Source organism: Ctenocephalides felis, unplaced genomic scaffold (assembly GCF_003426905.1).
Source record: "Ctenocephalides felis isolate EL2017-DRISC unplaced genomic scaffold, ASM342690v1 CF-g0.4_SCAFFOLD_00845, whole genome shotgun sequence".
NCBI lineage: Eukaryota > Metazoa > Arthropoda > Insecta > Siphonaptera > Pulicidae > Ctenocephalides > Ctenocephalides felis.
In genome coordinates, this window is record NW_020536999.1 from 14,263,815 (window position 1) to 14,289,098 (window position 25,284).

Here is a 25,284-nt window from a genome sequence, read left to right on the forward strand (position 1 = left end):
AATTTTTTCCATGCTATTTCCATACAAACCTTTGATGAATCGCGCTCTATCTAAAAGTTAATATTAAGAGCTAATACTTTCAGAGAATTGATTGTTTTTTATCAATTTTGGAATCATTTGACTATGGGGAGCGGAAAATACAAAATGTCCATGTAAGGACCACCCTAATATATATATATATATATATATATATATATATATAATGTTTATATACGTTTATGAACAATAATATAAATAATCTTGATTAAAGTACATCTACCGCCATCAAAGAAATATTAAATGAAAAATTATTCTCAAGTTCTTATTTTATTATGTAGATATATATATATATATATATATATATTCGATATGTAAATATAAATTAACATAAATAAATATAAACCTATTTTAATGATACTTATAATTCATTAATCACAGTTTCAATTAATATTCTTTAGTAACATATCTTATCCATAAAAAAATATAAATATGCTATATTTATATTTTTTATAATAAACTACTTCTACTTACTTTAGTCATAGAATATAAAATTAAATATTATAGTATGTTTGATACTAATTTGATCTAATGTTATTATTTGTATTCTTATTTATTAAAAATAATTAAGTAATCTCTTCTTGGTGTTATTTACACCAAATTTTAAGTTCACTCTCACTTAGCACTTTTGTAAAGTTTAACACTATATTACTAATTAAGTATAAACAATTACCTCGTAGGGTTCAATTTAATCATGATCTAACTTTCTGAAAGTCCCAATATTTCCAGGTTCGTCTTTTAATTGAATTTTGTTCAGAACATAATTTTTCGCTATTATAACATCATCATCGGCAATTTTAGTAGAAGGTTTCTCACCATTCATAATATTTTCATCAGAACATTCGGGATCTTCATTGGAATAACAATGTTTACCATCATCAATGCCATTTTGGTTTCTGGAAGATTTTCTTTCTTTTAATATTCCATTTTTTTGTTTTAGAGTATTTGATTCCTCGGTTTCGTTGATGTCGAAAGCAAAATTATCAGATGCCACTTGTTTGGATATTGTTTCTTTTTTTATTATTGCACTGTTTGCACATTTGCTTCCTAGGTAGGCTCTTGGTTTTCCTGATAATAATAAAAAAATTAAAAAAAATTTCATGAGGATTGGATTTATGGTCAATGGTTACAAAATGAACGGATGTATGTGTGTGTATGTTTGTGTGTATGAATGTGCGGATGCAAATTTTTGTCGAAGATTTTGAGAGCACGGATCAACTCATTTCAATTTTTCAACGGCAGTTCCAGCCATTTCGAAGATACCAAGAAAAAAATGCCAAAAACGGAGTGTGTATTCAAACATACACACACATATATCCATTTTTTCTAAGACATGCCAAAATGTACAGAAACCTTTTAAACGTAAAAATATGCAAACATTTGCATTTTCGATTTTTCGAGCGTCCGAAGATTTAAAAAATGTTTTACTAATATTGACGAAACAAAGAATTGATAAAATTTGCTGGAAGGCAAGTCTAGCGGTTTCGGAGATTCAGAGAAGAGTTTGAAAAAAATGCCATTTGGCAGTCAAAAATGATCATTAGACATATGCTCATCTAATCAGATATTTTATAGATATTTTGAATACAAGTACAATATTTGTTACCATTTGTATGGTTTCCGTACCAAGTTTTATAATGCATAAAGTTCACTTGTATAGTTTAAAAAAATAGTCTTAAAGTTAGACATTTTCGACAGTATGGTTTAACCGACTTGAATTTGTTTAAAAATTCAAAATTTTCAAACTTTCCACAAGACTAGATTATTTTTCAAAAATTTCAAAAATCCAATGTTTTCAGTTTTTAACTCCCCGTCGGGTAAGTTATTGTAGTCGTCCAAAAATCGAAATTGAAAATTTCTGCATTTCTTCACGTTTTGAAGGTTTCCGAACATTTTGGCATACATGAAAAAATGGATGTGTGTGAGTGTGTGTATGGATACAATTTATCGTCCATGTTTTTGGGCGCACGGATCAACCGATTTGATTGGTTAAAAAAATATTCGGTTCCTATTGATGAAAAGATTATTTTTTGGCAAAGGCAGGTCCTGCTGTTTCAGAGATACGAAGCAAAGAGTGCAGAAAATATAAATCGAGTTTATGAGAGAACGGAGTATCCGATTTGAATGATCTAAAAAACATTCAGTTCGTAATGACGAGGAGAAGTGGTGATTAGTTTTTGAAAAAGGCAGGTCCAGCCATATCGAAAATACTAGGCTAAATGTACAAAAAATGCCAGTTTTTGAGAGAACTAAGCATCCGATTTGAATGATTCAAAAAACTTTCTGCTTGTGTTGACTAAACAATTGTTTTTAAATTCCAAAAAAAAATTTTAATATCGAAAATAATTCGGATTTTAATTTTATTTCTATCTAAAGTTCTAAAGCTCACTTATATACTTCAAATTTGCAATTCATTTTATATGGTACTATTCTATTAGACAATGTTCTTCATTTTAAATTTGATTGATTAAGTTTTGTTTATTTACTTTTCTGTAAACTTATATAAGTTACAGTATTTATAATAATCTATTTGCTATTCCTCAAAAACTACGATTTCTACATGAGATAAACTAATAATACCTTTATCAATGCACTAAATTTTTTGTTGATGAATGATCTATGATTTTTATTACGCATCCATGCAATGATTTCAAAGCAAATGATTTATTTTCATTTTTTTTATGATTGATTTTTATTATTCAGCCGCCAATGTATACAAATGACGACCTGCAACCATCAACGGGAATTAACAAATGATAGTTTATAATTGAAAAAATAAATATTACCTGGACAGAGTCTGCTTAGTTTCAGAATAAATGGATGCAATAATTTTTCATCGTAGATGTCATTTTCTGAACTTGTGAAGTAGGAAATTATTGTTCCGATGATCACTGTCAGAGTTGTTCCGATGAAACTGTAGTACATGTAGGTGATCGAGTAGAGTGCCTTCAAGGGATCACTGGGGAAATTGAAAAAAAATAAAATTTATTAAATTTATTATATTTCATACCACTTTGGCATATCAAAAATCCTATTATTAACTTCCCGAAAGAGAAGTTTATGTTTTCATAAAAAAATCCGATTCGCTAATTTTATGTTTTCTCGACGTTTCAAGCCATTCTGAATCGAATCAGACCAGATTTGGAATAAGTATGTGTGTGTGCGTGTGTGTGAACGGATTTTTTGCCGTATATCGATGTTTTCTCAAAAATACCTAAACCGATTTCAGAAATTTAAAAGCCATTCAAGGTGTCTCGATGAGGACTAGCGTTTATCAATTTTGCGCGACGATCAGTCAAGCCGTTTCTTTGTAAATTGCAGAAAATGAAAACATTTTCGTCCACGTTTTAGCCCCCAATTCTGAATCGCTTTTGAAAATTCAAAAACCGTTCGAAAAATATTGGTTAGAAATCGTACTGATTAGTTTTTGGTAAAGATCGGCCGAGCCGTTTTCTTGTAATAAAGTGTTAAAAAAAAATATTTTCGACGATTTCTATGATTTTTTTTGATGCTAGATACCATAGTCTTATATATCATACTAAAATATTACGCTCCTACGACAAGTCGTTTAATTTTAAAAATTCTTCAAAGTTTGCAAAAATTAGTATCGTTTTTTTGGCGTTTGTCAAAATTAGGAACTTTCATCAACGTTTTCTCAAAAACGCCTGAACCGATTTCAAAAATTTAAAATTTAATCAATGTATTTTGATGCGGATCATCTTTTCTCAGTGTTGTGCAGCTATCGTCTGAGCCGTTTCTTTGTAATTTGGAAAAAAGTGTTAAACTTTTCGTCCACATTTAAGCTCATACTGCCTAATCGATTTTAAAAAATCAAAAACTATTCGAAAGATATTAGTTGGGAATGATACTGATTAGTTTTAGGTGAAAATCTTCCGAGCCGTTTTCTTGTAATTAACTGTTGAAAAAAAATTAAGCCGATTTTTATAGAAACTTTTTTGGCGATATATGTTATAGTCTTATAGAACTTACTGAAACATTACGGCCTTACAATAATTAGTTTAATTTTAAAAATTCATCAAAGTTAAGACTTAGACGATTATTTGGTATAATGATAGAGTACTTGATCTTAATTAACATACTAAACCATTAAAGTCCTACGGAAACTGATTCAATTATAAAAAAATTATTGAGTTTTGAAATATTGAGTTGTGAAATATTGAGTTTTTTGCTTTTAAAAAATACTCCGAGTTAACGTGTTCGTTCGTTTTCAATGATGTGTAATAAATCCACTCGGAATACGTTTAATGACTCATAAATTAATTTATTTTTTATTGATTAAGTCGATTATTTATACATATCGGGAAGTTCATGTAACTTGCCTCAAGGCAAAATATCAATACCAACTAGTTATTAAATGTGTTCCAAAAAAAACTAAGTAATGGTTCAGAAATCGTGATCATTTACCTGTGTTGTTCAGAACTAGTCAGATCGCTTGCATTAGTATTCAAAACAGTACTAGATATATTATTTTTGGCCCAATCTACTTCCAATGGTGTACTGACTGGCCATTGTTGTCCAGGAAGATATATGTGAGAAGAAAAGCTCTCGTTTGTACAACCCTAAAGATATCAGATTATTAGTAACCGAAATGAATCAGTCTGATCTTTTTATTTGTTATTTTAATAGATATTTTATTTGGTGTACTTACTGCAGTGGATAAAGGCAACATGACCGTTGGTGCTTTTTCGACAGTCAAACCTCCAAATGTGATCCACAAAGTAATTATGTGAGATACAATCATTCCAGTTGCAGCTCCCTAAAAAGACAAGTAAATAGATTAATAAACTAGTGGTGTATGGCATCGTGCCTTAATGCAAATTGCTGGAACTTCCCGTACCGTAATCAAATATACGAGAAATTTTAAACATTTTCAAGTATATTATTACAAATACTGTAACTTTCATTATTTTTGCTATCTTGTTATATCTGAGCAAATCAAATGTAAATCATAAATCAATTAATCTCCAGAACATTAACAATCGTCATTTCATTTCGAATTCAATTTAAAAAAAATAGTTGCCTAATTTACACAAAATTGTAAAAGTGCTCTCGTATAGTCACAGTCTAAACGCATTTGCAAATAATTCTGTGCGACATGTTCACTTATACTGTGCTTAGTTCGGCGGCATTTTCATATTTTTTTCATATTACTAATTGAATGTTTTTTAGATCATTCAAATCCGATACTCCGTTCTCTCAAAAACTCTATTTGTATTTTCAGCACTCTTTGCTCCGTATCTCCGTAACGGCTGAAACTGCCTTTGCCAAAAACTAATCAGCGCATTTCCCTATCAATGGAGATCGAATGTTTTTTAAACCATTCAAATCGTTTGATCCGTTCACCCGAAAACGTGGACAAAAATGCGGACATACAAAACATGCACACGTCCATTTTTCTGAGGTTTGCCAAAATGCTCAGAAACCTTCAAAACGTCGAGAAATGCAAAAAATTTCATTTTCGATTTTCGGCTCATTGCTATAATCACCCTACGGGAAGTTAATTAGGCAAAGGACTCATTTCGAGCTTTAGAAGTGTGATCAATTGCGGTAAAAAAAAACACAGCAAATGACCCAAAATCTGATAATTTAATTAATAATTATATTATTATCTAACCTTCCAGTTGGCACATGGTATCAACATGGCCAGCACGAAGACACCAAGAAGTGGTCCAGAAGTAGCTGAAGTCATCAGCAAAGAGCTTTCAATTACACCAGATAAAAGACCTGAAAAGCTAAAAGCATGTCGTCAAATAAATTCGATAAATTGCATCCTACATATCCATGGAGGAGAGAATAAATGAATAATTAGAAACATTTATAATTTGTATAAAATAAACAATTTAGGATTGATAGAACTCACCCACTCCAAAACTGATCCCCATTATAATGATTCCATAAAAGCAACCAACAGTTTTAATAACATTCAATTGCTGCTTGTCTGTATATCCCTTGAAAATTGGTGCATGGCTCAAAAAATCTTCCCAAGTGACAGTGGATAAGGAGTTCAAATTTGATACCGACAAACTGAAATTAAATAGTTAAAAATTAATTTAATGGATCACTATCTACAATCTAAATCTTATATATAAAAATGAATCGCAAAATGTGTTGGCAAGCGCATAACTCAACAACGCCTGGACCAATTTGGCCATTTCTTTTTTTAAAAAGTTCTTTGAAGTCTAAGGATGGTTCTTGCGTTGCGATAAAATCGAAAAATTGCCGGGAAAATCCTAAAGATAACGCTTTTCTTTTTCTCATACAAACGTTTTCTAACTAAAACGTAGAATCAATTTGAGCTTTATTGCTATTATATAAAGTTCATATTAAATTAAAAGCACTCACTGTATACTCCTCCTAAACGATTATTCGGATTTTGATAAATTTTTCTGAAGTTTGTTAAGGAAATTTTCTAGGTTGTTTGTGATTATGAAGTACTGGGATGTATGTGCAATATTGTAGAAATAAATGGAAAAATTTGCAAAAAGCGACATGTCATTGTTTGCATTGAAAACAAATGAAAACTACATCTGCCAAAAATTTCAATTTACTTATGAACCTAGACAATATTAGAGTATGTATAATAAAGTTATGATTATGAATAAGAAAAATTAAATGTCTACATTATTACTGATAAAAATAGCTGAGATGTGCCAGAAATTAAAATAATATAAAATACAGTATGTGTATAGCAGATTTAATGATACACATATAAACAGGATATGACAAATTAATTCACTTGAAATATGAAATTAAGTATTATACAGGGCCGGTCCTGCCTTTAATGCGATGCATGCGAAAAATACGAGCGCACGCATTAGGGGGCGCCAACACAAGATTCGGATATTAAATTTTCAATATATAATTTTTTTGCATCTTTTACTAATCTTTGCACAATATTTTAAAAATTCGTAAAAACTTCACTTTATAACAACAAATGGGAAAGTAAAGATGAATACATACAATTCGGCTCTCACGATATCAATTAGGAGAAGTTTAAGATGCAATTTTGGATATTTTAAACAATAAAAAATTGAATTAATTTAATACAACATGAAGTACCAGTGTTATGTTATGGTTATGGTTATGTTATACCGTTTAAATGACTTCAATTTCCAATATAGTGTGGAAATTGAGACTCATCATTTTATTTAAAGCAGTTCTACATTTAACATCGCTCATATTATAAATGTATATGCATTTTGGCGTAAAGAGTGATTTAAAAAACAATAATTATTATTTTTAGATAAACGGTAAATATTATTAATCAACAGTATATTATATTAAAAAAATTGTAGACATGGGTACAGGACAACGTCTGTCGGGTTATCTAGTTTACGATAATTATATCTTTTACCTCAGTGCTCCATTGAACAAAGTCCCCATGCACAGCCCCAATAATCCAGGAATATACGTGAATTTGTCTTCAACGAAAAATGGTAAAATTTCATCCATCTTTTTGATATATCCAGTGGTCAAAGGATCACAATCAGAATATGCTGCAAATATTCCCATTCCGGCAACCCATGATAAACTGAATAAAACTGTTATCACTGGCATATTTGACATCAAGGTCCTGGAATAATATATACATAGTAAAGTAAAGTTCAACTAAATAATATTAACTTCCCGAAGGAGAAGTTTATGTTTTCATCAAAAAATCCGATTCGCTAATTTTATGTTTTCTCGACGTTTCAAGCCATTCTGAATCGAATGAGACTAAATTTGTAAAAAATATGTATGTTTGTGCGCGTGTGTGAACATATTTTTTGCCATAAATCGACGTTTTCTCAAAAACGGCTGAACCGATTTGGCTGAAAAAAACATTCGATGTATCTCATAAATTTATCGTCCACGTTTTAGCCCGCAAATCTTAATAGATTTTGAAAATTCAAAAACCGTTCGATTGGTTGGGAATCGTGCTGATTAGTTTTTGGTAGAGATCGGCCGGGCCGTTTTCTTGTAATAAAGTGTTAAAAAGATTTTTTTCAACGATTTTTATTATTTTTTGTTTGACGGCAGATACCATAGTATTATAGATCATACAAAAATATTACGTCTCTACAACATCTCGTTTAATTTTAAAAATTCGTCAAAGTTTGCAATAATTATTATCGTTTTTTTGGCGTTTTTTCAAAATTACACCTTTCATCAACGTTCGTTTGAAAACGCCTGAACCGATTTCAGAAAGTTAAAAGCCAAATGATGTATCTCAATGAGGACTTTCGTTTGCCAGTTTTGTGTGACGATCTGCCGAGCCGTTTCTTTGTATTTGAAAAAAAGTGTTGAACTTTTCGTCCACATTTAAACTCATACTATCGAATCGATTTTAGAAAATCAAAAATTGTTTGAAAGATATTAGTTGGGAATGATACTGATTAGTTTTAGGTGAAAATCTATCGAGTAGTTGTACTTGTAAAAAACTGTTAAAAAAAATTTAAGCCGATTTTCGTGAAACTTTTTTTGGCGATATATATCATGGTCTTATAGAACTTACTGAAATATTATGGCCTTACCGCAAGTAGTTTAATTTAAAAACTCATCAAAATGAGTAGTTTTTTGATATTTATTAAAATTAAAATTAGACGATTTACTTAGTATAACAATAGAGTACTTGCTTTTAATGAACATACTAAACCATTGAAATGCTACGGAAACTGGTTCAATTATAAAAATTATTAATTTGTGAAAATTTGCTTTCAGAAAATACTCCATAAAATGTGTAATAACTCCACTCAGAATGCTTTTAATTACTCATAAATTTATTTTTTATTGATTAGGTCGATTATTTACACATATCGGGAAGTTCATGTAACTTGCCTCAAGGCAAAATACCAACACCAACTAGTTATATTTTACTTACTTCGTAACCTTTTTCTGTGATCCCATACTTAAATATCTCTGCACGAAATTTTGTTGACATCCAAATATTGTCAAAGACATGAACAATTGGCCAAGCCAAGCTGATAAAGTATCCACTCTGACTGTTGGATCGAAGGCAAATCTAGAAAAAAAAGAATTAAGATCAAATCGTAAGAGTTGAAGACACCAAGTTTTTTAACAATTTTTGTTTTCTTTCTGTACTTACTGGAAGAACTTTAGACGTCCCCTTTCCACACTGATGTTGAATACATTTCCAAAGCCGCCAACTTCGATGCAAGCCTGAATTATGATAGCAAAACTTACTGCAATCATAGTCAAACCTTGGACAACATCTGCCAATATCGCAGCCTTCAATCCACCCTGTTGAAAATATTACTCTGTTAGATCAATTCATGTTCTGGTCAAAAATGTTTTTTTTTTTTATTAATCTGAGATCCTTTAAACTAATTAATTTCTAATTCTTACCAAAATAGTGAAGATGACACTGATAGCAGTGATGCTCATAATACTGGCCCAATATGGAACTCCAATGACTGTGTTCAGTGCAACACAAGGTGTAAATACGGTGACACCTAGATTAAGTAGTTGTCTAACTATATAAGTTCCTGAAGCTAAACATCTTACTAAACGACTCTGCAAAAAAATGTGAAAACAATTATTTTTATTAAAGATCAGATAATACTCTATTTAATTGCTGTTATATAATTTTTTGAACAGAAAAAGTTTATTTGGAAATGCGGATGTCTAGAATTGAAGTCCTAGTTTTGGACAACCTGATATCAAAAATCCAGTTTAGCTTGACAATACGGAGTAAAATATTTTAATATGTGAAAAATAACACACCCCTCGCCTAAAATTGCAGTATATCGTTACTGTCAAAAATAGACTAACTATTGAAATGCATTCTAACAACAAAATACATCAAATAAATGTGACACCCATTGGGTTGTCTTCTAATATGGAACTCATTAACCCCTTAACTTAAAATAACGAGCAGAGTCCGCGAGCAATTGCTAGGCCAAAAGTGAATATTACGGGCATAGCCCGCGTACGGTGTTCGGGCCAGAAGCAAATATTACGCATTTTGGGCATGGCCGGGTACGGTGAATGCAAATATTATAAAATATTTATTCATACGAAACCATAAAACACAAAATTATTTTTATTTTTGTGATAAACCGTACACTATGAGGGAGAATAGTCACAACGCCGCGCTTGCTTGAACGACTTTGGGCCGACATTTTCGAACCTAAATCATAAGTTAAGGGGTTAAATAGATAAGATAAAGAAAGAATTACTTAGATATAAAATTCATCAGATTGTCTGAGAAGCTTTGAGAATTCCATAGATATCAATTTCTAGGTGTAAGTAGCAAGGCAAGTTGCGTGAACTTCCCGATATGTGTAATAATTGACCTAATGATTTAAAATTAAGATTTAGCTTTTAAGAAAAAAAATGTTAGCTGTTGTAATCGTTTAAAAATTGAAAATACAAATTTTTGTATATCTTCACGTTTTGAAGGTTTTTGAAGATTTTGGCATACCTCAGAAGAAATGGATGTGTGTGTGTATGTATGTATGTAAGTATTATACAATTTTTGGTCCACGTTTCCAGGCGCACGGATCAACCGATTTGAATGGTTAAAATAACATTCGATTCCTATTGATAGGGAGATGGGCCTATTAGTTTTTGGCTAAGGCAAGTCCAGCCGTTACGGAAATACGAAGCAAAGAGTACATAAAATAGGAATCGAGTTTTTGAGAGAACGGAGTATCGGATTTGAATGATCTAAAAAACATTCAATTTGTAATGATTGGGAGATGAGGTGATTTGGCAAAGACAGATCCTGCCATTTCGAAGATACAATGCTAAATTTGTAAAAAATGTGAGTGAACTAAGCGTCCGATTTGAATGATCTAAAAAACTTTCTGCTTGTATTGACAAAATAATTGCTTTTGAGGATAATAAATTATTACACCTTTTTTTATTTTCCAGAAAATATTTTTGTAATTTTGGATTAAAGATTGAAAAAAATACCCAGGCTAAGCACAGTCTAAGTGTCACTCTGGTACAAATGTTTACCCAAGTGCGTTTAGACTGTTTATGTACTGGAGCACTTTTCCAATTTTGTGAAAACTATTGAAAAATGTGAAAATGCCGCCAAGCTAAGCACAATATAAGTGAAAATGTCGCACAGAATTATTTGCAAATGCGTCTAGGCTGTGACTATACAGGAGCACTTTTTCAATTTTGTGTAAATTAGGCAACTATTTTTTTGAAATTGAATCCGAAATGAAATGACGATTGTTAATGTTCTGGAGATAAATTGATTTATGATTTGCATTTGATTTGCTCAAATATAACAAAAGATAGCAAGTATAATGAAAGTTACAGTATCTGTAATAATATATTTGAAAACGTTTAAAATTTCTCGAATATTTCATTACGGTACGGAAAGTTCCCGCAATTTACCTTAAGTCGATTATTTACACATATCCGGAAGTTCATGTAACTTGCCTCAAGGCAAAATACCAATACCAGCTAGTTTATCTCAAGTATTTAAGTGAACTTTAGTATTTTTAAAATTAAAATTAAAATCCGAATCATTTTTGATATTAAAGAAAATAGACACAAATCGCGAAGAAACACACGCGTCTTCAGAAGACTTCGAGACGTAAACATATGCAAACATTTTTATTTTTCTTAAAACTCTTAAGTAGGTTAATAATGAATATACCAAATATAAAAGAATAATAAAATATAATTTTTTACTCACATTAAATCTCATATCTAAATACTGATAAACAGAAGTAATTCCTAATGAGTAATATACAGGTACGAAGACAAAACAGACGACAGGGTAGGCGCAGAGCATTCCATACAAAGTCTCCCACATCGCACTGCCTCGGTAGAACAGTTCACTTGGATAACCTGAGAAAAAAAATAAAAAAAATAATTCATAATATACATAATAATTATAGGTAATAAATTACTTATCTTCGATTATAATCTTCTACTTACCAAGGAAACTTCTAACCCCCAAAGTCCCTCTGGCTATCGACAGCATCATCGCCCCCATGGAAACAGAGGCTCCAGCAGCAAAAACATAATCGGCTTTAGTAGATGTTTTATTTGGGGCCCTCAATTTGCTCCAGAGGGGAATTAGGGAACTCAGTAAAATGAATATCACGAAGACTAGATAGTCGTACACGAGGGATGCTGCGTCTTTCGCCATTTCGGAAGCTGAAAATATAATTGATAATGATTTATTTTAATAGGTTTGATGATAGAGTTAAATATATAAAAATATCAAAGGTATGCAAAATGTGGTTGAAAAAATTTTTGATTAAAGTTACTAATAATGTAGTAAGTCAGCGAGTTTGGGACATTGGGTAATTGGGTATTCAGTAATTTTGACATAAAAGCGTTATTTTTACAGTTGGAAATTCTACTGTAACAATGCTTAAAGATGTTTAATATCAATTCTTATTTATTAAGTGAATTATTCACATAAGGATTTCATGCAATTTTCTTCAATTTTTCTATGCCTAATTTTTATTTTGATTGTAGAATTTAGGGGAGATTTTGACTATCAAAATCAACAAAATCACTCAGAAAACATCCTAAAAATAATGTTTAAAAATTCATCGAGAAAATACTTTTTTACTTGAAGATGATGTTAAAAATATATCCTTACTTTGTTTTTGTAAAATTTGTATGTAACAATCAGAATAATAAATAAAAACTAGTGCTGCATGGTATCGTGTCTTAAGAAAAATTGCTAAAACTTTCCGTATCGTAATTCAAGACTTTTAAAAGCTTTAATAATTTTGAAAACATTGAAAAAAAAATATATTTTTGAGTTGTGGAAAAAATTGTACTTCTTTGAGAATTTTTTTTTTGTATTTTAAAATTGTTTTTAAACATCTAATCAATAGATGGAAAACAGTATAAACATCTGTTTGCTTACTATTATGTAATTAGAAAGAAACAAAGTATAATAGTAATATAATATACAATTATATATATCATTATCTGAGATAGTATTGCATATATATATATATATATATATATATATATGTGTGTGTGTGTGTGAGTGTGTGTGTGTACATATGTAAAACTTATTTATTCATGCGAAGGAAAAACTTATATCAATTATACGCATAAAAGATACAAATTGACTGTTTACGTTCTTGGCCTATTTTTTAATGTATTTATTTTTGTCATATAATAAACATCCGTATCATAAATATACAGATAACTATGCCTATTAAATATATATATATATATATATTTATATATATATATATATATATATATATATATATATATATATATATATATAATTGTATCCTACTACAGGTGTACATAATGTGCAACTTGAAATTCCGGTTTCCGTACTCATTAGAAGTTCGAAAACAAAATGCCTAATAATATAATTTACTTCATATATATATATATATATAATATATATATATATATATATATATATATATATATAAATGAGTAAGTATTTATAAACCGTGAATGTCCAGATTTTAATAGTTTTTTACAACATTCTAACGTAAACAAACAACAAAGTCATGAGCACTGTTGCCTATTATAAAATTGTAATATTTATATATATATATATATATATATATATATATAAATTAAAATTTAAAAAATGAATACAACTCTAAATTTTCATCCCCCTTCCACAAAAAACTATTTCCTAATAGGCATTATAATAATCAAATAATTTTTCATCACGATTTCAGTCAATGAGTGTTTTTTTACTGACCTTATACGATAAACCATAAACTTCAATTTTTTTTAAAAAAATACTTTTTAAGGGTTGTTCACGCCTTCCATTTTCCCACTGTGCAAATATTTCCCGATGCGCACAAATAGTACATAGTTGATAAATGGTTCGCATAAAAAGAATTTTTTCGAAGAAACGGATAGATTGAATATCAAAATCTGAAGATGCAACAGATATTGATAGGGAACTATAGGTAACATACAAATCTATGCAAAATTTTACAACAAATAGAAATATATACGTATATATAAGATATGAAAACTGTTTTCATAATCTCTCGTCGTTTTCATAATCGTACCAGACACCCCTAGTTGACTGGGATATAAAAATAGTATGTAAAAAAATGCTGTAAAAGTTACCACTTTCAATACCTCAGTCAATTTAATGGGTATGCCACATAACGATATAATTTAAAAATGAATTATCGGATTTTGATTCGTAATTCAAAAATTACTGAATTGATAAAAAAGCACGGTAATAGTATATCAAACTCTTGAAACATTATATGTGCCAATTTAATTCAAGTCAGTTTCATAGGTTGGCTCTTGCAAAGACATTTATATGTGGCGTGTTTTGCAGTGAAAAAACTATTCATATATTTTTTGTTAGCTGCTCCTTTTACTTATGCACCATATTTGCAATCTGTTAGTTATTTTCGTACTAAACATTTTATACTAGACATATTTTTATGGCAAAGTAACGTTTGCCGGGTTAGCTAGTATATATATATATATATATATATATAGATTATATAATTCTGAATTTGATGTTGGCATGTGCATTAACAAATTCTAAAAATCGGAACATTAGCATAAAAAAAAAACAAATTTTATTCAGTGGAAAAAAAAAAATTAATTAACTAAGATGAATCTTAGTGTTAATTCAATAGTCCATGGTATCAAGATATGGTAATGCATTACAATAAAAATCACAAATAGATAGTGTGAAATATATTCTCTCAGAACAATAAAAAAATTGCGGAAAACATTCACAATTAGTTCCACACATGTGTATAATAGTATCTTAGTGAAAATATTAAAATGTGATTTTGAATTGTCACCTTATGCACGGTAGTATGAATATTATATATATATATATATATATATATACTAGATGACCCGACAGACGTTGTCCAGTACCCACGTCTACAATTCAAAAGTTCCAAATTTTTTAATATCCTGTACTATACTTTTTAATATCCTATTTGATGTCCTGCCTTTGAGATTCATTTATAGTCTTAGAATAAGCAGTATAAAAAATTCAGAAAAAAATAAAATAGTATCTGCGGTAAAAGAACAATATGACACTTGATTTTGCCACCCAGCATAACTGCTTCAATAATTCAGTCTATAATTTTCATTATCTCGTACGATATATTAGTTGCTTTTTGGCAATTATAATTTTAAAATGAAAAGTACATTTTTCTTACTAATGATTTAATAAACATTATTGTTTATGTTCAAATTTTAGGTAAATTAAGTTGTAAAATCTAGTTATATGTGCACTGTTCAATCTAAGATCAACTTGCTAAATGTTCCATATTATATGCAATGCCAAACAAATGAATTTCTGGCACATGAAACAAAATTCCAAATCATTTTTTAATAAGTAGAAATATATTTTTGTATTGTTAAATAATTTAGTAAAGTAAACCAAAATGCGACATGCGTAAGTTTAAAAAAATAATGTATAAGCAATTTTGGACCTATTGCGTTATTTATTAAACTAAAATATATAATTTCATCTGCCAAACATTCACTTCACTGTTGACTGTATCTTATATTATTTTAATTTCTGGCACATATCAGCTGCTTTTCGGCAATAATAATGTAGACATTATATTTTTCTTATATATTGCATTCTCATATTATCTAGGCTCATGATTTCAGCTAAATTCAAATTTCAAGTAAATTGTCATTTCTAGCAGATCACAGTTCAAATGTCAAACAATGATAAGTGGTTTTTTGTAATTTTTGCCATTTATTTCTACAATATTACTATAGTTTTATCGTTCATTAAATCTTAAAAATTTCCTTGGACAAACTCTGAAAAGGATGATCAAAATCCGAAAAACCGTTTTGGAGAAATATCAAATCATACACAGAAGAAGAAAAAAAATATATATATATATATATATATATATATGTATGTATGTGTGTATGTATACGTGTGTGAATATCTAGTTCTAATACGAATTGCATTTCCTGCTGTATAATATTTGATTTGCAATCAATGTCAACATTCTTCAGAATCACAATGAAACAATTCCATTCCCCAGAGATGAGTACAATGGAACAATGACCGCAAATCCAAATATCACCTCAAAATAAAACATATAACAATCTCATTACACATTTGCTATATATCTCTCCTGATATGACAAAAATTTATAAACATTCAGTGCAAACATTCCCATCCGGTTTAGTAAGGAAAGAATTTGTTCAAATATTTGCATATTTCTAATGCATTCAATGTGGTAGATTATTATGAGCTAAATTTTACATTTTCTCGATAATTTTTCAAAAAACGTTAATTATATGAAATTTATTTGCGATCAATCTCTTACAAATAATTTAAATATTATTTCTCTTAAGTCTTTTTGACGATCAATCACATATTAAAGAAATCTTTTATCAAATTCCGAGAAATTCAATAAAAGACTAATTTACACAATATAATAAAAACAATATGAGCAAAACACAACTATAACGTGACGCAAAGAAGATATAAATTCGGTTATCCAAAAATTTAAATAAAAAAACAATTTTTTTTGCAACCTGTTACTTTTTTCTCACCATGACGCGTTCTATTTTAATTTTTCTGGCGCGAACTATAAATCATATGACTTAGGAAGTCCCATTTAAATAATGGGATCTTTTGAATCATATAATAATATATTAAAAAAAGTCATTAATCAAAATTAGATGTCTATACAGTTCCGTGTAGAGTTTGCATGATTGACGCATTTATCCAACTGGTTTCTTTTTAATAAACGCTAAACTTTTTTTTGCAATCCCGTCAATCAAATTCATAATCATGAATAATTTGCGAAAATATTTACACGCGAATTCTTCTTTGTGTATGTAGGCATATAACTAAATTTGTTTTTTTCATTTGTTTATGTAAGATTAGAAGTTTTTGTATGCGTATAATATAATCTTTTGCGAGTTAGTAATCATGGATGCAGGATTGAGGTTATGCATAGTTTTTTGATTATATATATATATATATATATATATATAGCATATTTTTGGTAGTACTTGAAATGCCTAAATTCAAGTTGCTAATTAGAATGCCAACCCGGTGTTTGGGGGCGTCCGGGTATTATTTTAGTATTATATAATAGTTCTTTAGGTCTTATATTCTTTTTTCTTATACATATAAGAATAATAAAGGGCCTGAAGATTCGCGGGTAAGAAGGTCCACCACCGATATCTCAAAAACAGGCGATGAGAAATTTTTACTAACAATATTTGAAAGCAGAGAGCGAAAGATAAATACCAGCTATCACATTGATTCTCACGACGTCGCTACCAATAGATAAAATGAAGAAGCGATAAAATTTTTGGGAAGACAGGTCTAGCGGTTTTGGAGATTCAATGAAAAAAGTAAAAGAAATGCCTTTTGGCGGTCAAAAATGATATATGCACATCCAATTATCAAATATTTTGTATATTTTTTCTCTAACACAGCCACGCAGCACAATTTGAAGAAAAGTTCAAAATTTTCAAAAAGTTTTAAAATATAAAAAAAAAATAATTTAAAAAAAGTTCATTTTTTTAATTTCAAAATTCTCAAAAATCGAAAGTTTATCAAAGTTTTCAACAAATTTTAATATACATATATATATAATTTCAATTTTAATTTTCGCTACGAAGTTCTAGCAATTTGCGTTAAGGCAAAATGCCATGCACTACTAGTAATTTTTCTTACAATTCAAATTTCAAAAATTCTTAAAAATCTTTTTTTTTTAAGTTTTAAAAAAAAATTAACAAGTTTTGATCGCCTTCTCTACAAACTGATCATTTCTCCAAACTATCAACACAAACAAAACGTTTTTTGAATTCGATGATCAGTTCTATTATTTGATTATTTAAATTATTATTAATATAAGTGTGGTTAAATTTAAACAAATATTTACATATTCTAAACAATATTTGCAACCGGCAACATCTTGAAAGAACATCATTGGAAATCCTCGAATTGAAAAAAAAATTATAATAACCGCTCATTTACTATCTAATTTGCAATTCTAATAAGAAACTTCATAAATAGATTGGTTAATAAACTTGTAAATTTAAATATAAATCAATACTGTAAATTTACATCGAATGACTCACTTATCACATCACAACCAACATATAATAAAATTTAAAAAAAAATTAATTGTTACAAAACGTTAAGTATTATAATTTCATCATGACTTAGACTTTTTTTAGAATTTTAGAAGTAACAACCAGTAATAATAAATAAATTTGCTATGTAAATTTTACATAATGACAAAGTAATGATAATTTATTATTCATTTATGCATAACAGACACCTTCAATTAAAAAGCCTATCGGTTGCGAAATATGAGGAATTTTTTAATGTCACTATAATGAGCTGTAAAAAGAGTATTAAATCATGCAAATTTGTTTCAGTTTTTTAATAATCACAATAATTTGCGTAAATGGAATAATTGGAATTTCCAGCATCTTACTTTTAATTCCAGATTCCCAGTTCTAGTTTGAGCTATCATAAATAGTTTTAAGGGACAAAACTTCAAATAGTTTTACAAAAAAAATATATCTCATAAATTTTATGCATTCAGGCAATTGCTAAAACATTAATTTGTAAAAAACATTGTGCATTTTTTTTTAAATCTGACGAGTTTCTTTAGAACTAGTTTTTTTCCAAAATCCTTATGGTTTTTCAGGACTTTCAGGACAAATTCAAATGTTTGATCGAATATTTTTTAAAAATTTTAATTTTTGGTACGGAAAGTTCCAGGAATCTTCCTTAAGGCGCGATGATTTAGTTTTTAAATTAACAAGTACAAAATGTTTGCTCTTTAAGGAAATATATCAATAAATTTCTAAATAATCAGGTAGTTTCAAAAAGTAGCAATTAAAGGTTCTTAATATATTATAGTTTTGGTAAATAAATGACCAAGTGATTCAAAAAAGATTAAATCGTTTTTAAATTAGCAAATTGTAAAGTACCAAGAAAATATAGGAATCTTAGGAATTATTTTAAAAATTACTTAATAAATCAAAAATTGATAGATTTTCATAAAACACACGGATATTATGAAATAGAAAACAAAACTGCTCCTTTGAAGGAACAAGGCAAGGTATAATAAATACAATTTGAATTAACAAAATTCAATAAAAATAGCATAATAAATTATGTAGACTCTAGTGTATATTATTAGGTATGTATGTATAAATATTTTATGTATGTCATCCAGATATACTAGCAGAAATTATTCATCATGTCAAGTTTAATCTAAATAAATCAGAATAAATACACAAATCAATTGAGAATGATTGATGGCGAAATTCATGGACATCAAATAATTGCATAGAGAAATTTCTATCTCAGAAAATACTACTTTTTTAAATTATTTGCGACAAATATCAGTCTGTTAATAAATCAGATTCGATTTAAATCTTAATAAAAAATATTTATGATGAAATTAGTCAATCCATAATCCGAGGTTAAGTTCATCCGGAACCGGAAAAAGTTAACATGCAAAAATTGTATTAAATCATGTGTAATTTTTGCAGTTTATGGTAATTTATGTAGACAGCCAAACTAAACTTGTTGATTTTAAACTATTGTAGTAACAGGCTTGAGTAAAATTTTAAAATCTTATAAAAATGGAATAAATATTTATATAACATACATTAGCAATATAATCATCATAAAACATTTTAATTTTATTGACGACGTGAAGAACTGATAAAATTTTTGAGAAGTGTAAAAAAATGCCAATTGGCGGTCAAAAAAAAATCATTAGATATATGCACATCAAATTAACAGGAATTCATAAAAATTTGATTTTTGTAAGTTTTAAAAAAGTTAAATCGTTTTCAAAAAAAATAATTTTCGGTACGGAAAGTTCCAGTAATTTGATGCCTTAAGGCATGATGCTATGCATATACCACTAGTTTTTCTCAAATAATAGTTAACGTTTTTAAATATCAAAACTCAGTATTATTTTCCCACATTTCCATGGAGCTTAAAATCTAGTTTCCATACATGGATGTTTCAACTTTCTATTACCAAATAAATTTTCCACTGTCGACAAGGAATTGAAAAATCGTTTCACTAAGTATTACCTCGAAGTTTTTCAATATATCACACTTAATAAATTATGACGTAAAATATTATTCTGTTGCAATCGCAAACAATAATAAAAACCGGTATAGAGAATCGTGTTGCAATATGGTCTTACATGCGGAAAATACATTAAAGGAGCAATCACATAGAAAATTCTCATCATGGTTGATATTTTCATGTAAATCAGTAGCATTAAAATATTTATAAAACAATATATAAATGCAATGAAACATATAAAAGGTATTATTAAGATGAATTCTTTTCTTGGTGCTATTTCATGCCAATCATTAAATTTAATTACATTAGAATGATTGCATTGAAATTTTATTTTTAACTAAATATCCGCATTTCAACTGTGAAATATTCAAAATTTCAATAATCAAGTATATGTAGCACTATTTTCTAGATTTTATTAAATTTGATCTAGTTATTACTAATGGAAAAAAATTGTGATATTCGAGAACAAAATTAAAAGTTATTTGAAAGAACGTAAAAAAATCTTCTAAATCCATATAATGCAGATTACCAAAATACTAAAGTCTGCATTTCAGCCACAAATTATTCAAAATTTTAATAGTGTATATAACAGTTTTTACTGAATTTTAGTAAAGTTTATGTAGTTATTACTAATGTAAAATATTATAATGTCCAATATGAAAATTAAATGTTATTTGAAAAAAAACGTAAAAAAAATGTCCTAAATCTATATAATGCAAAATATCAAAATACTGAAGCCTGCATTTCAACTACAAATTATTCAAAATTTGTTTATAAAAGTGTATACAATATTTTATACCAATTTGTAGTAAATTTTATCTAGTTTGTATTGTAAAAAAATTATAATGCGCGAAATAAAAATTGAAAGTTATTTGAAGAAACGTAAAAAATGTTTTAAATCCATATAATGCAAATTATCAAAATACTAAAATACGCATTTCAACTAAGGATTGTTCAAAACTTTAATAAATAAATGTATATAACATTTTATACCAGTTTGTAGTAAATTTTATCTAGATTTTACATACATAAAAACATTATAATATCCGAAATTTTGGAAAAAAGTAAAAAAATGTCCCATATCAATATAATGCAGACTATCAAAATACTAAAGACTGCATTTCAACTACGAATTACTCAAAATTTTAATATCCAAGTGTATATAACAGTTTTCACCAGATTTTAGTAAATTTTATATAATTTTTATCTATGTGAAAAAATTATAAGGCCCCTAAAAAAAATCAAAAGTTATTTGAAAAAAAAAAAGTAAAAAAAAATGTCTTAAATCCATATAGTGCACACTATCGAAATACTAAAGTCTGCATTCCAACAACAAATTACTTAAAATTTTAATATCCACATGTTTATAAGAATTTTCACTAAATTTTAGTGAATTTTATATAATTTTTACTTATGTAAAAAAATTATAAGATCCCTAAATAAAATCAAAAGTTATTTGAAGAAAACAAGAAAAATGTTCTGAATTCATATAAAGGAAATTGTATATAAAATAAACTAAAATACGCATTTGAACCACGAATTATCCAAAATGTCATTATAGAATTGTATATAACAGTTTGTACTGAATTTTAGTAAATTTTATCTAGTTTTTATTTTCATGTATATAACAAAATGTCCGGGGAAAAAATTTTTAGGTATTCAAAAAAATGTCCAAAATTTACCGTATGACGGGTATTTTTACCCAGCCCGCCTTTTTTAACATTTTTTCAAAGTAAAGTAGTAAGACAAAAGATAATTAATATAAGATAAATGTATCAATTATCATTATAAAAAAGTGTATACTCACATAAGTATTTTACAACAGGCGAATGGTTCCTTCCAATAAGATATCACTGTATTTTTATATCTCGAATGAAGTCTTTTACTAATTCTCTTAATTGCTTTATTAACTTTTAGTTAATGAATCAGTCTTTGTCATCTGTTGTTCACTAACATCGCCATTTGAATGGAATTATATTTAGTATTTCTGTAAAATAAATTGATAGCGTCAATAAACAGACATGTTGGCGTGCATGAAATCATAAAATGCGATAATTAATTTCAATTTTAATCAAAATGTGATGACATGAAATTAATTATTGCAATTTGCGGATGTATAAAGCACATGGATACTGGATTTTATTAAGTCTTCTTTACTTGGTTTATGTTTTCTAAACGTTTCAAGCCATTCTGAATCGAATGAGACCAAATTTCATGGGTGCAGATTTTTTTAATCAAATTTTCATTATATTTTTACTTCATTGATTGTTGAATATTTCTCAACAACTTTCTACGATTGCCTGCTTGCCATACGAATGATTGAAAATTATCATAATTAAATGTTTAATTAACATTTTAAGAGAGTACATAAATGTTAACGTTAGATAATGATCTGCTGATTTAAGATTTCGAGTAAACAAACTCCGGAATAATATTTTCTGTTAATTATTTACAGTTGTAATTGATAGCAATTTTTATAAACATTTTGAAAATAGTGAAGTAACATTTCATGATTCAAATTTTTAACGTTTTTTTGAAATATTGGGTAAATATACTTTACCCTGTTTTAGTGTTCTCCGCACTCAACAGAGGGCCTATTGTGCTCAATTTTATCACTATTTGTAAAAAACTTAAGTTTTTAAAACAAGATTTTTTTTTATTAAAATATGAAAAAATTAGATTTTAGAAAAATTTTAAATCTCGAAAAAAAACTTGACTTTTTTGAAAAAAAAACTTAAAAAAATGATGTTTTTTATATTTCAAAATATTTTGAAAATTTTTAACTTTTTATCAAAGCAATCGCGCAGCTTCAGGTGCATAGAGACGAAAAATCAACTATTTTTTACTAGATCTCCGAAACCGCTAAACCTGCCTTTCGAAAATTTAACCAGTTTTCACCATGTCAGTATGAGTAAAATGTTTTTTGAATTATTAAAATCGCTCCGTTATTTAAAAAAAACTGTACCGTTTTTGGCACTTTTTGCTCTGTTTTTGGCAATTCTTGACCCAAATCTGTTGAACCGCGTTCGCAAAATCGTCGACGAAAATTTGTATCCAAACACACACACACACACACACATTTTTGTAAGGTATGCCAAAATGCTCAGAGACCTCTGGAACGTAAAGCTACATAAAAAATTCCCTACGGGAAGTTATTAATCTAAAATGTTAAATTTTGAGCATGATATTTGCTAACAAAATATTTCATAACTGTTATGAATAACATCTCTGTTTTAAATATAATATTTTAGAGTAAAGTATCTAATTTCAAAATGACTTGGTAAGAATAAAAATAGCATTAGTTTTAAGAAGGAATTCGTATCTAATTTCAAAATCAAACTTTTTTATTTTAAACAAACAGAATTTTTATTATGAAGATCAATTTCATAATATCAAATTGCATTTAGGTTACAAATCTTGTTTATACTAAACCAAACCATGATTGTAATTAATACATGTTTTGATCATAATTATGAACATCTGTTTATTTGGATATTTTTGTAAGTTTCCGTAGTGTGTGTGTGTGTGTGTGGTATGTGTGTTTGCATGTTTGGATACAATTATTCGCCGACGATTTTGAGAGCACGGATCAACCGATTTGAATAATTCAAAAAGCATTTGATTCCTATTGATAAGGAGACGTGCTGATTAGTTTTTGGCAAAGGCAGGTTCAGCCGTTTCGAAGATAGTGGGCACGATATGCCAAAAATAACAATTTAGTTTTTGAGAGAACTTAGCATTCGATTTGTATAAATACAAAAAACAATTCTTTCGTATTGATGGACTGAAATATTGATTAAATTTCTGGGAAGGCAGGTCCAGTTTTAGAGATCCAGATTTTTTTTTTGAAGCTGTCATTTGGCGGTCAAAAATGACCATTAGACATATGCACATCAAATATAGATATTTTATAAAGATTTAAAAAAAAGCAATATTTGGCACAATTTCTATGGGTTCCGTACCAAGATATATAATGTTTAAAGTTTACTTTTATCTAGTAGTTCAAACAAAAATCCTCGACATTTTTGACACTATGGATAAACCAACTTGAATGGTTTTCAAAATTTTTAATAAACTCCAAAATTTTTAAAAGAGCCGAATTTTTTCAAAATAATATCAAAATTTTCAGAAAGATTCGATCAAAAATTGAAAAAATTCAAGAAAGTTGGAAGAATTTATTCATAGTTTTAAATTATTTAAATTAAGGTACGGAAAGTTCCTGCAAATTTGCTTTAAGGAATGCCTTATTATTTGAATATCCTTTTGGCAAGTTGCACATTTATCTTTAACAAGTACCAATAATAATGTAAATTAGATATTAAACTTGTAATTTGCAAACATTTTTCAATTATGTCATTTATGTATTCCTATTGGCAAGTTGCACGTATAGAAACCGTCTAGTTTCATCACTTTTTTATATTAGAAGATATTTAAAAAAAAGTTCTTAAATTTTCGAATAAAATTTTGTTTCCTCGATGTTTCTTTTTTGTCCTTCGTTTTCGTCAAAAATCGTTAATAGATTTTGAAAATTGGAAAACTTGTCGAATGATTCAGTTTTTGATGAAGACCTTTTGAGCCATTTCTTTGTAATTAAATGTTTTAATAAAACATTACACAGGAGTCTATTTTAATCTACTATGTTCAAATAGTGATGTAAGACATTGTGCCTTAAGTCAAATTGCTGGAACTTTCCTTACCTTAATTTAAAAACTATAAATAAATATGAATTCAACATTTTTGAAAAATTTGAAATTTTTCAATTTTTGTTTAATCTTTCACAAAATTTTGAAATTATTTTGAAAAATTCGACTTTTTTGAAAATGTTGGAGTTTATTAAAAATGTTGAAACCCATTTAAGTCTATAGTTGATCCATGGTGTCAAAATTATCGAGAATTTTTTTTTCAACTACAAGTGAACTTTAAATATTATATATCTAGGTACGGAACCCATAGAAATTGTAACAAATATTGTATTTTTTATTAAAATCTCTATGAAATATCTGATATTTCATGTGCATATGTCTAATGATCACTTTTGATCGCCAAATGGCATATTTTTAAACTTTTTTTAAACCAGGGGTACTTTGGTAAGTCAACCAATCAATCAACTATTTTTACACAATTTTGTATATCAAATTTCATAAAAATAGTTTGCAAAAATAATTAGGCTTACAAACACAAAATACACGTAAACACAACAAAAATAACATACAACAGAA

General features: G+C 28.1%; 1 protein-coding gene across 1 annotated transcript in view; it reads right to left on the reverse strand.

The window, feature by feature from the left end:
* Positions 1-631: 631 nt before the first annotated feature.
* Positions 632-25,284, reverse strand: part of LOC113370608 (sodium-coupled monocarboxylate transporter 1-like) — an 87,459-nt gene continuing 62,806 nt past the window's right edge. Inside the window, exons 2-14 of the mRNA XM_026611305.1 lie at positions 21,873-22,052; positions 11,959-12,180; positions 11,714-11,868; positions 9,403-9,570; positions 9,143-9,297; positions 8,918-9,058; positions 7,412-7,630; positions 5,918-6,081; positions 5,672-5,781; positions 4,706-4,813; positions 4,462-4,616; positions 2,823-2,995; positions 632-1,104 (exon numbers count right to left, since the gene is read on the reverse strand). Coding sequence (XP_026467090.1) covers positions 725-1,104; positions 2,823-2,995; positions 4,462-4,616; positions 4,706-4,813; positions 5,672-5,781; positions 5,918-6,081; positions 7,412-7,630; positions 8,918-9,058; positions 9,143-9,297; positions 9,403-9,570; positions 11,714-11,868; positions 11,959-12,172 — 2,142 coding nt within the window. The 5' untranslated portion in view covers positions 12,173-12,180; positions 21,873-22,052 and the 3' untranslated portion in view covers positions 632-724. The remainder of the gene's footprint in view (positions 1,105-2,822; positions 2,996-4,461; positions 4,617-4,705; positions 4,814-5,671; positions 5,782-5,917; positions 6,082-7,411; positions 7,631-8,917; positions 9,059-9,142; positions 9,298-9,402; positions 9,571-11,713; positions 11,869-11,958; positions 12,181-21,872; positions 22,053-25,284) is intronic.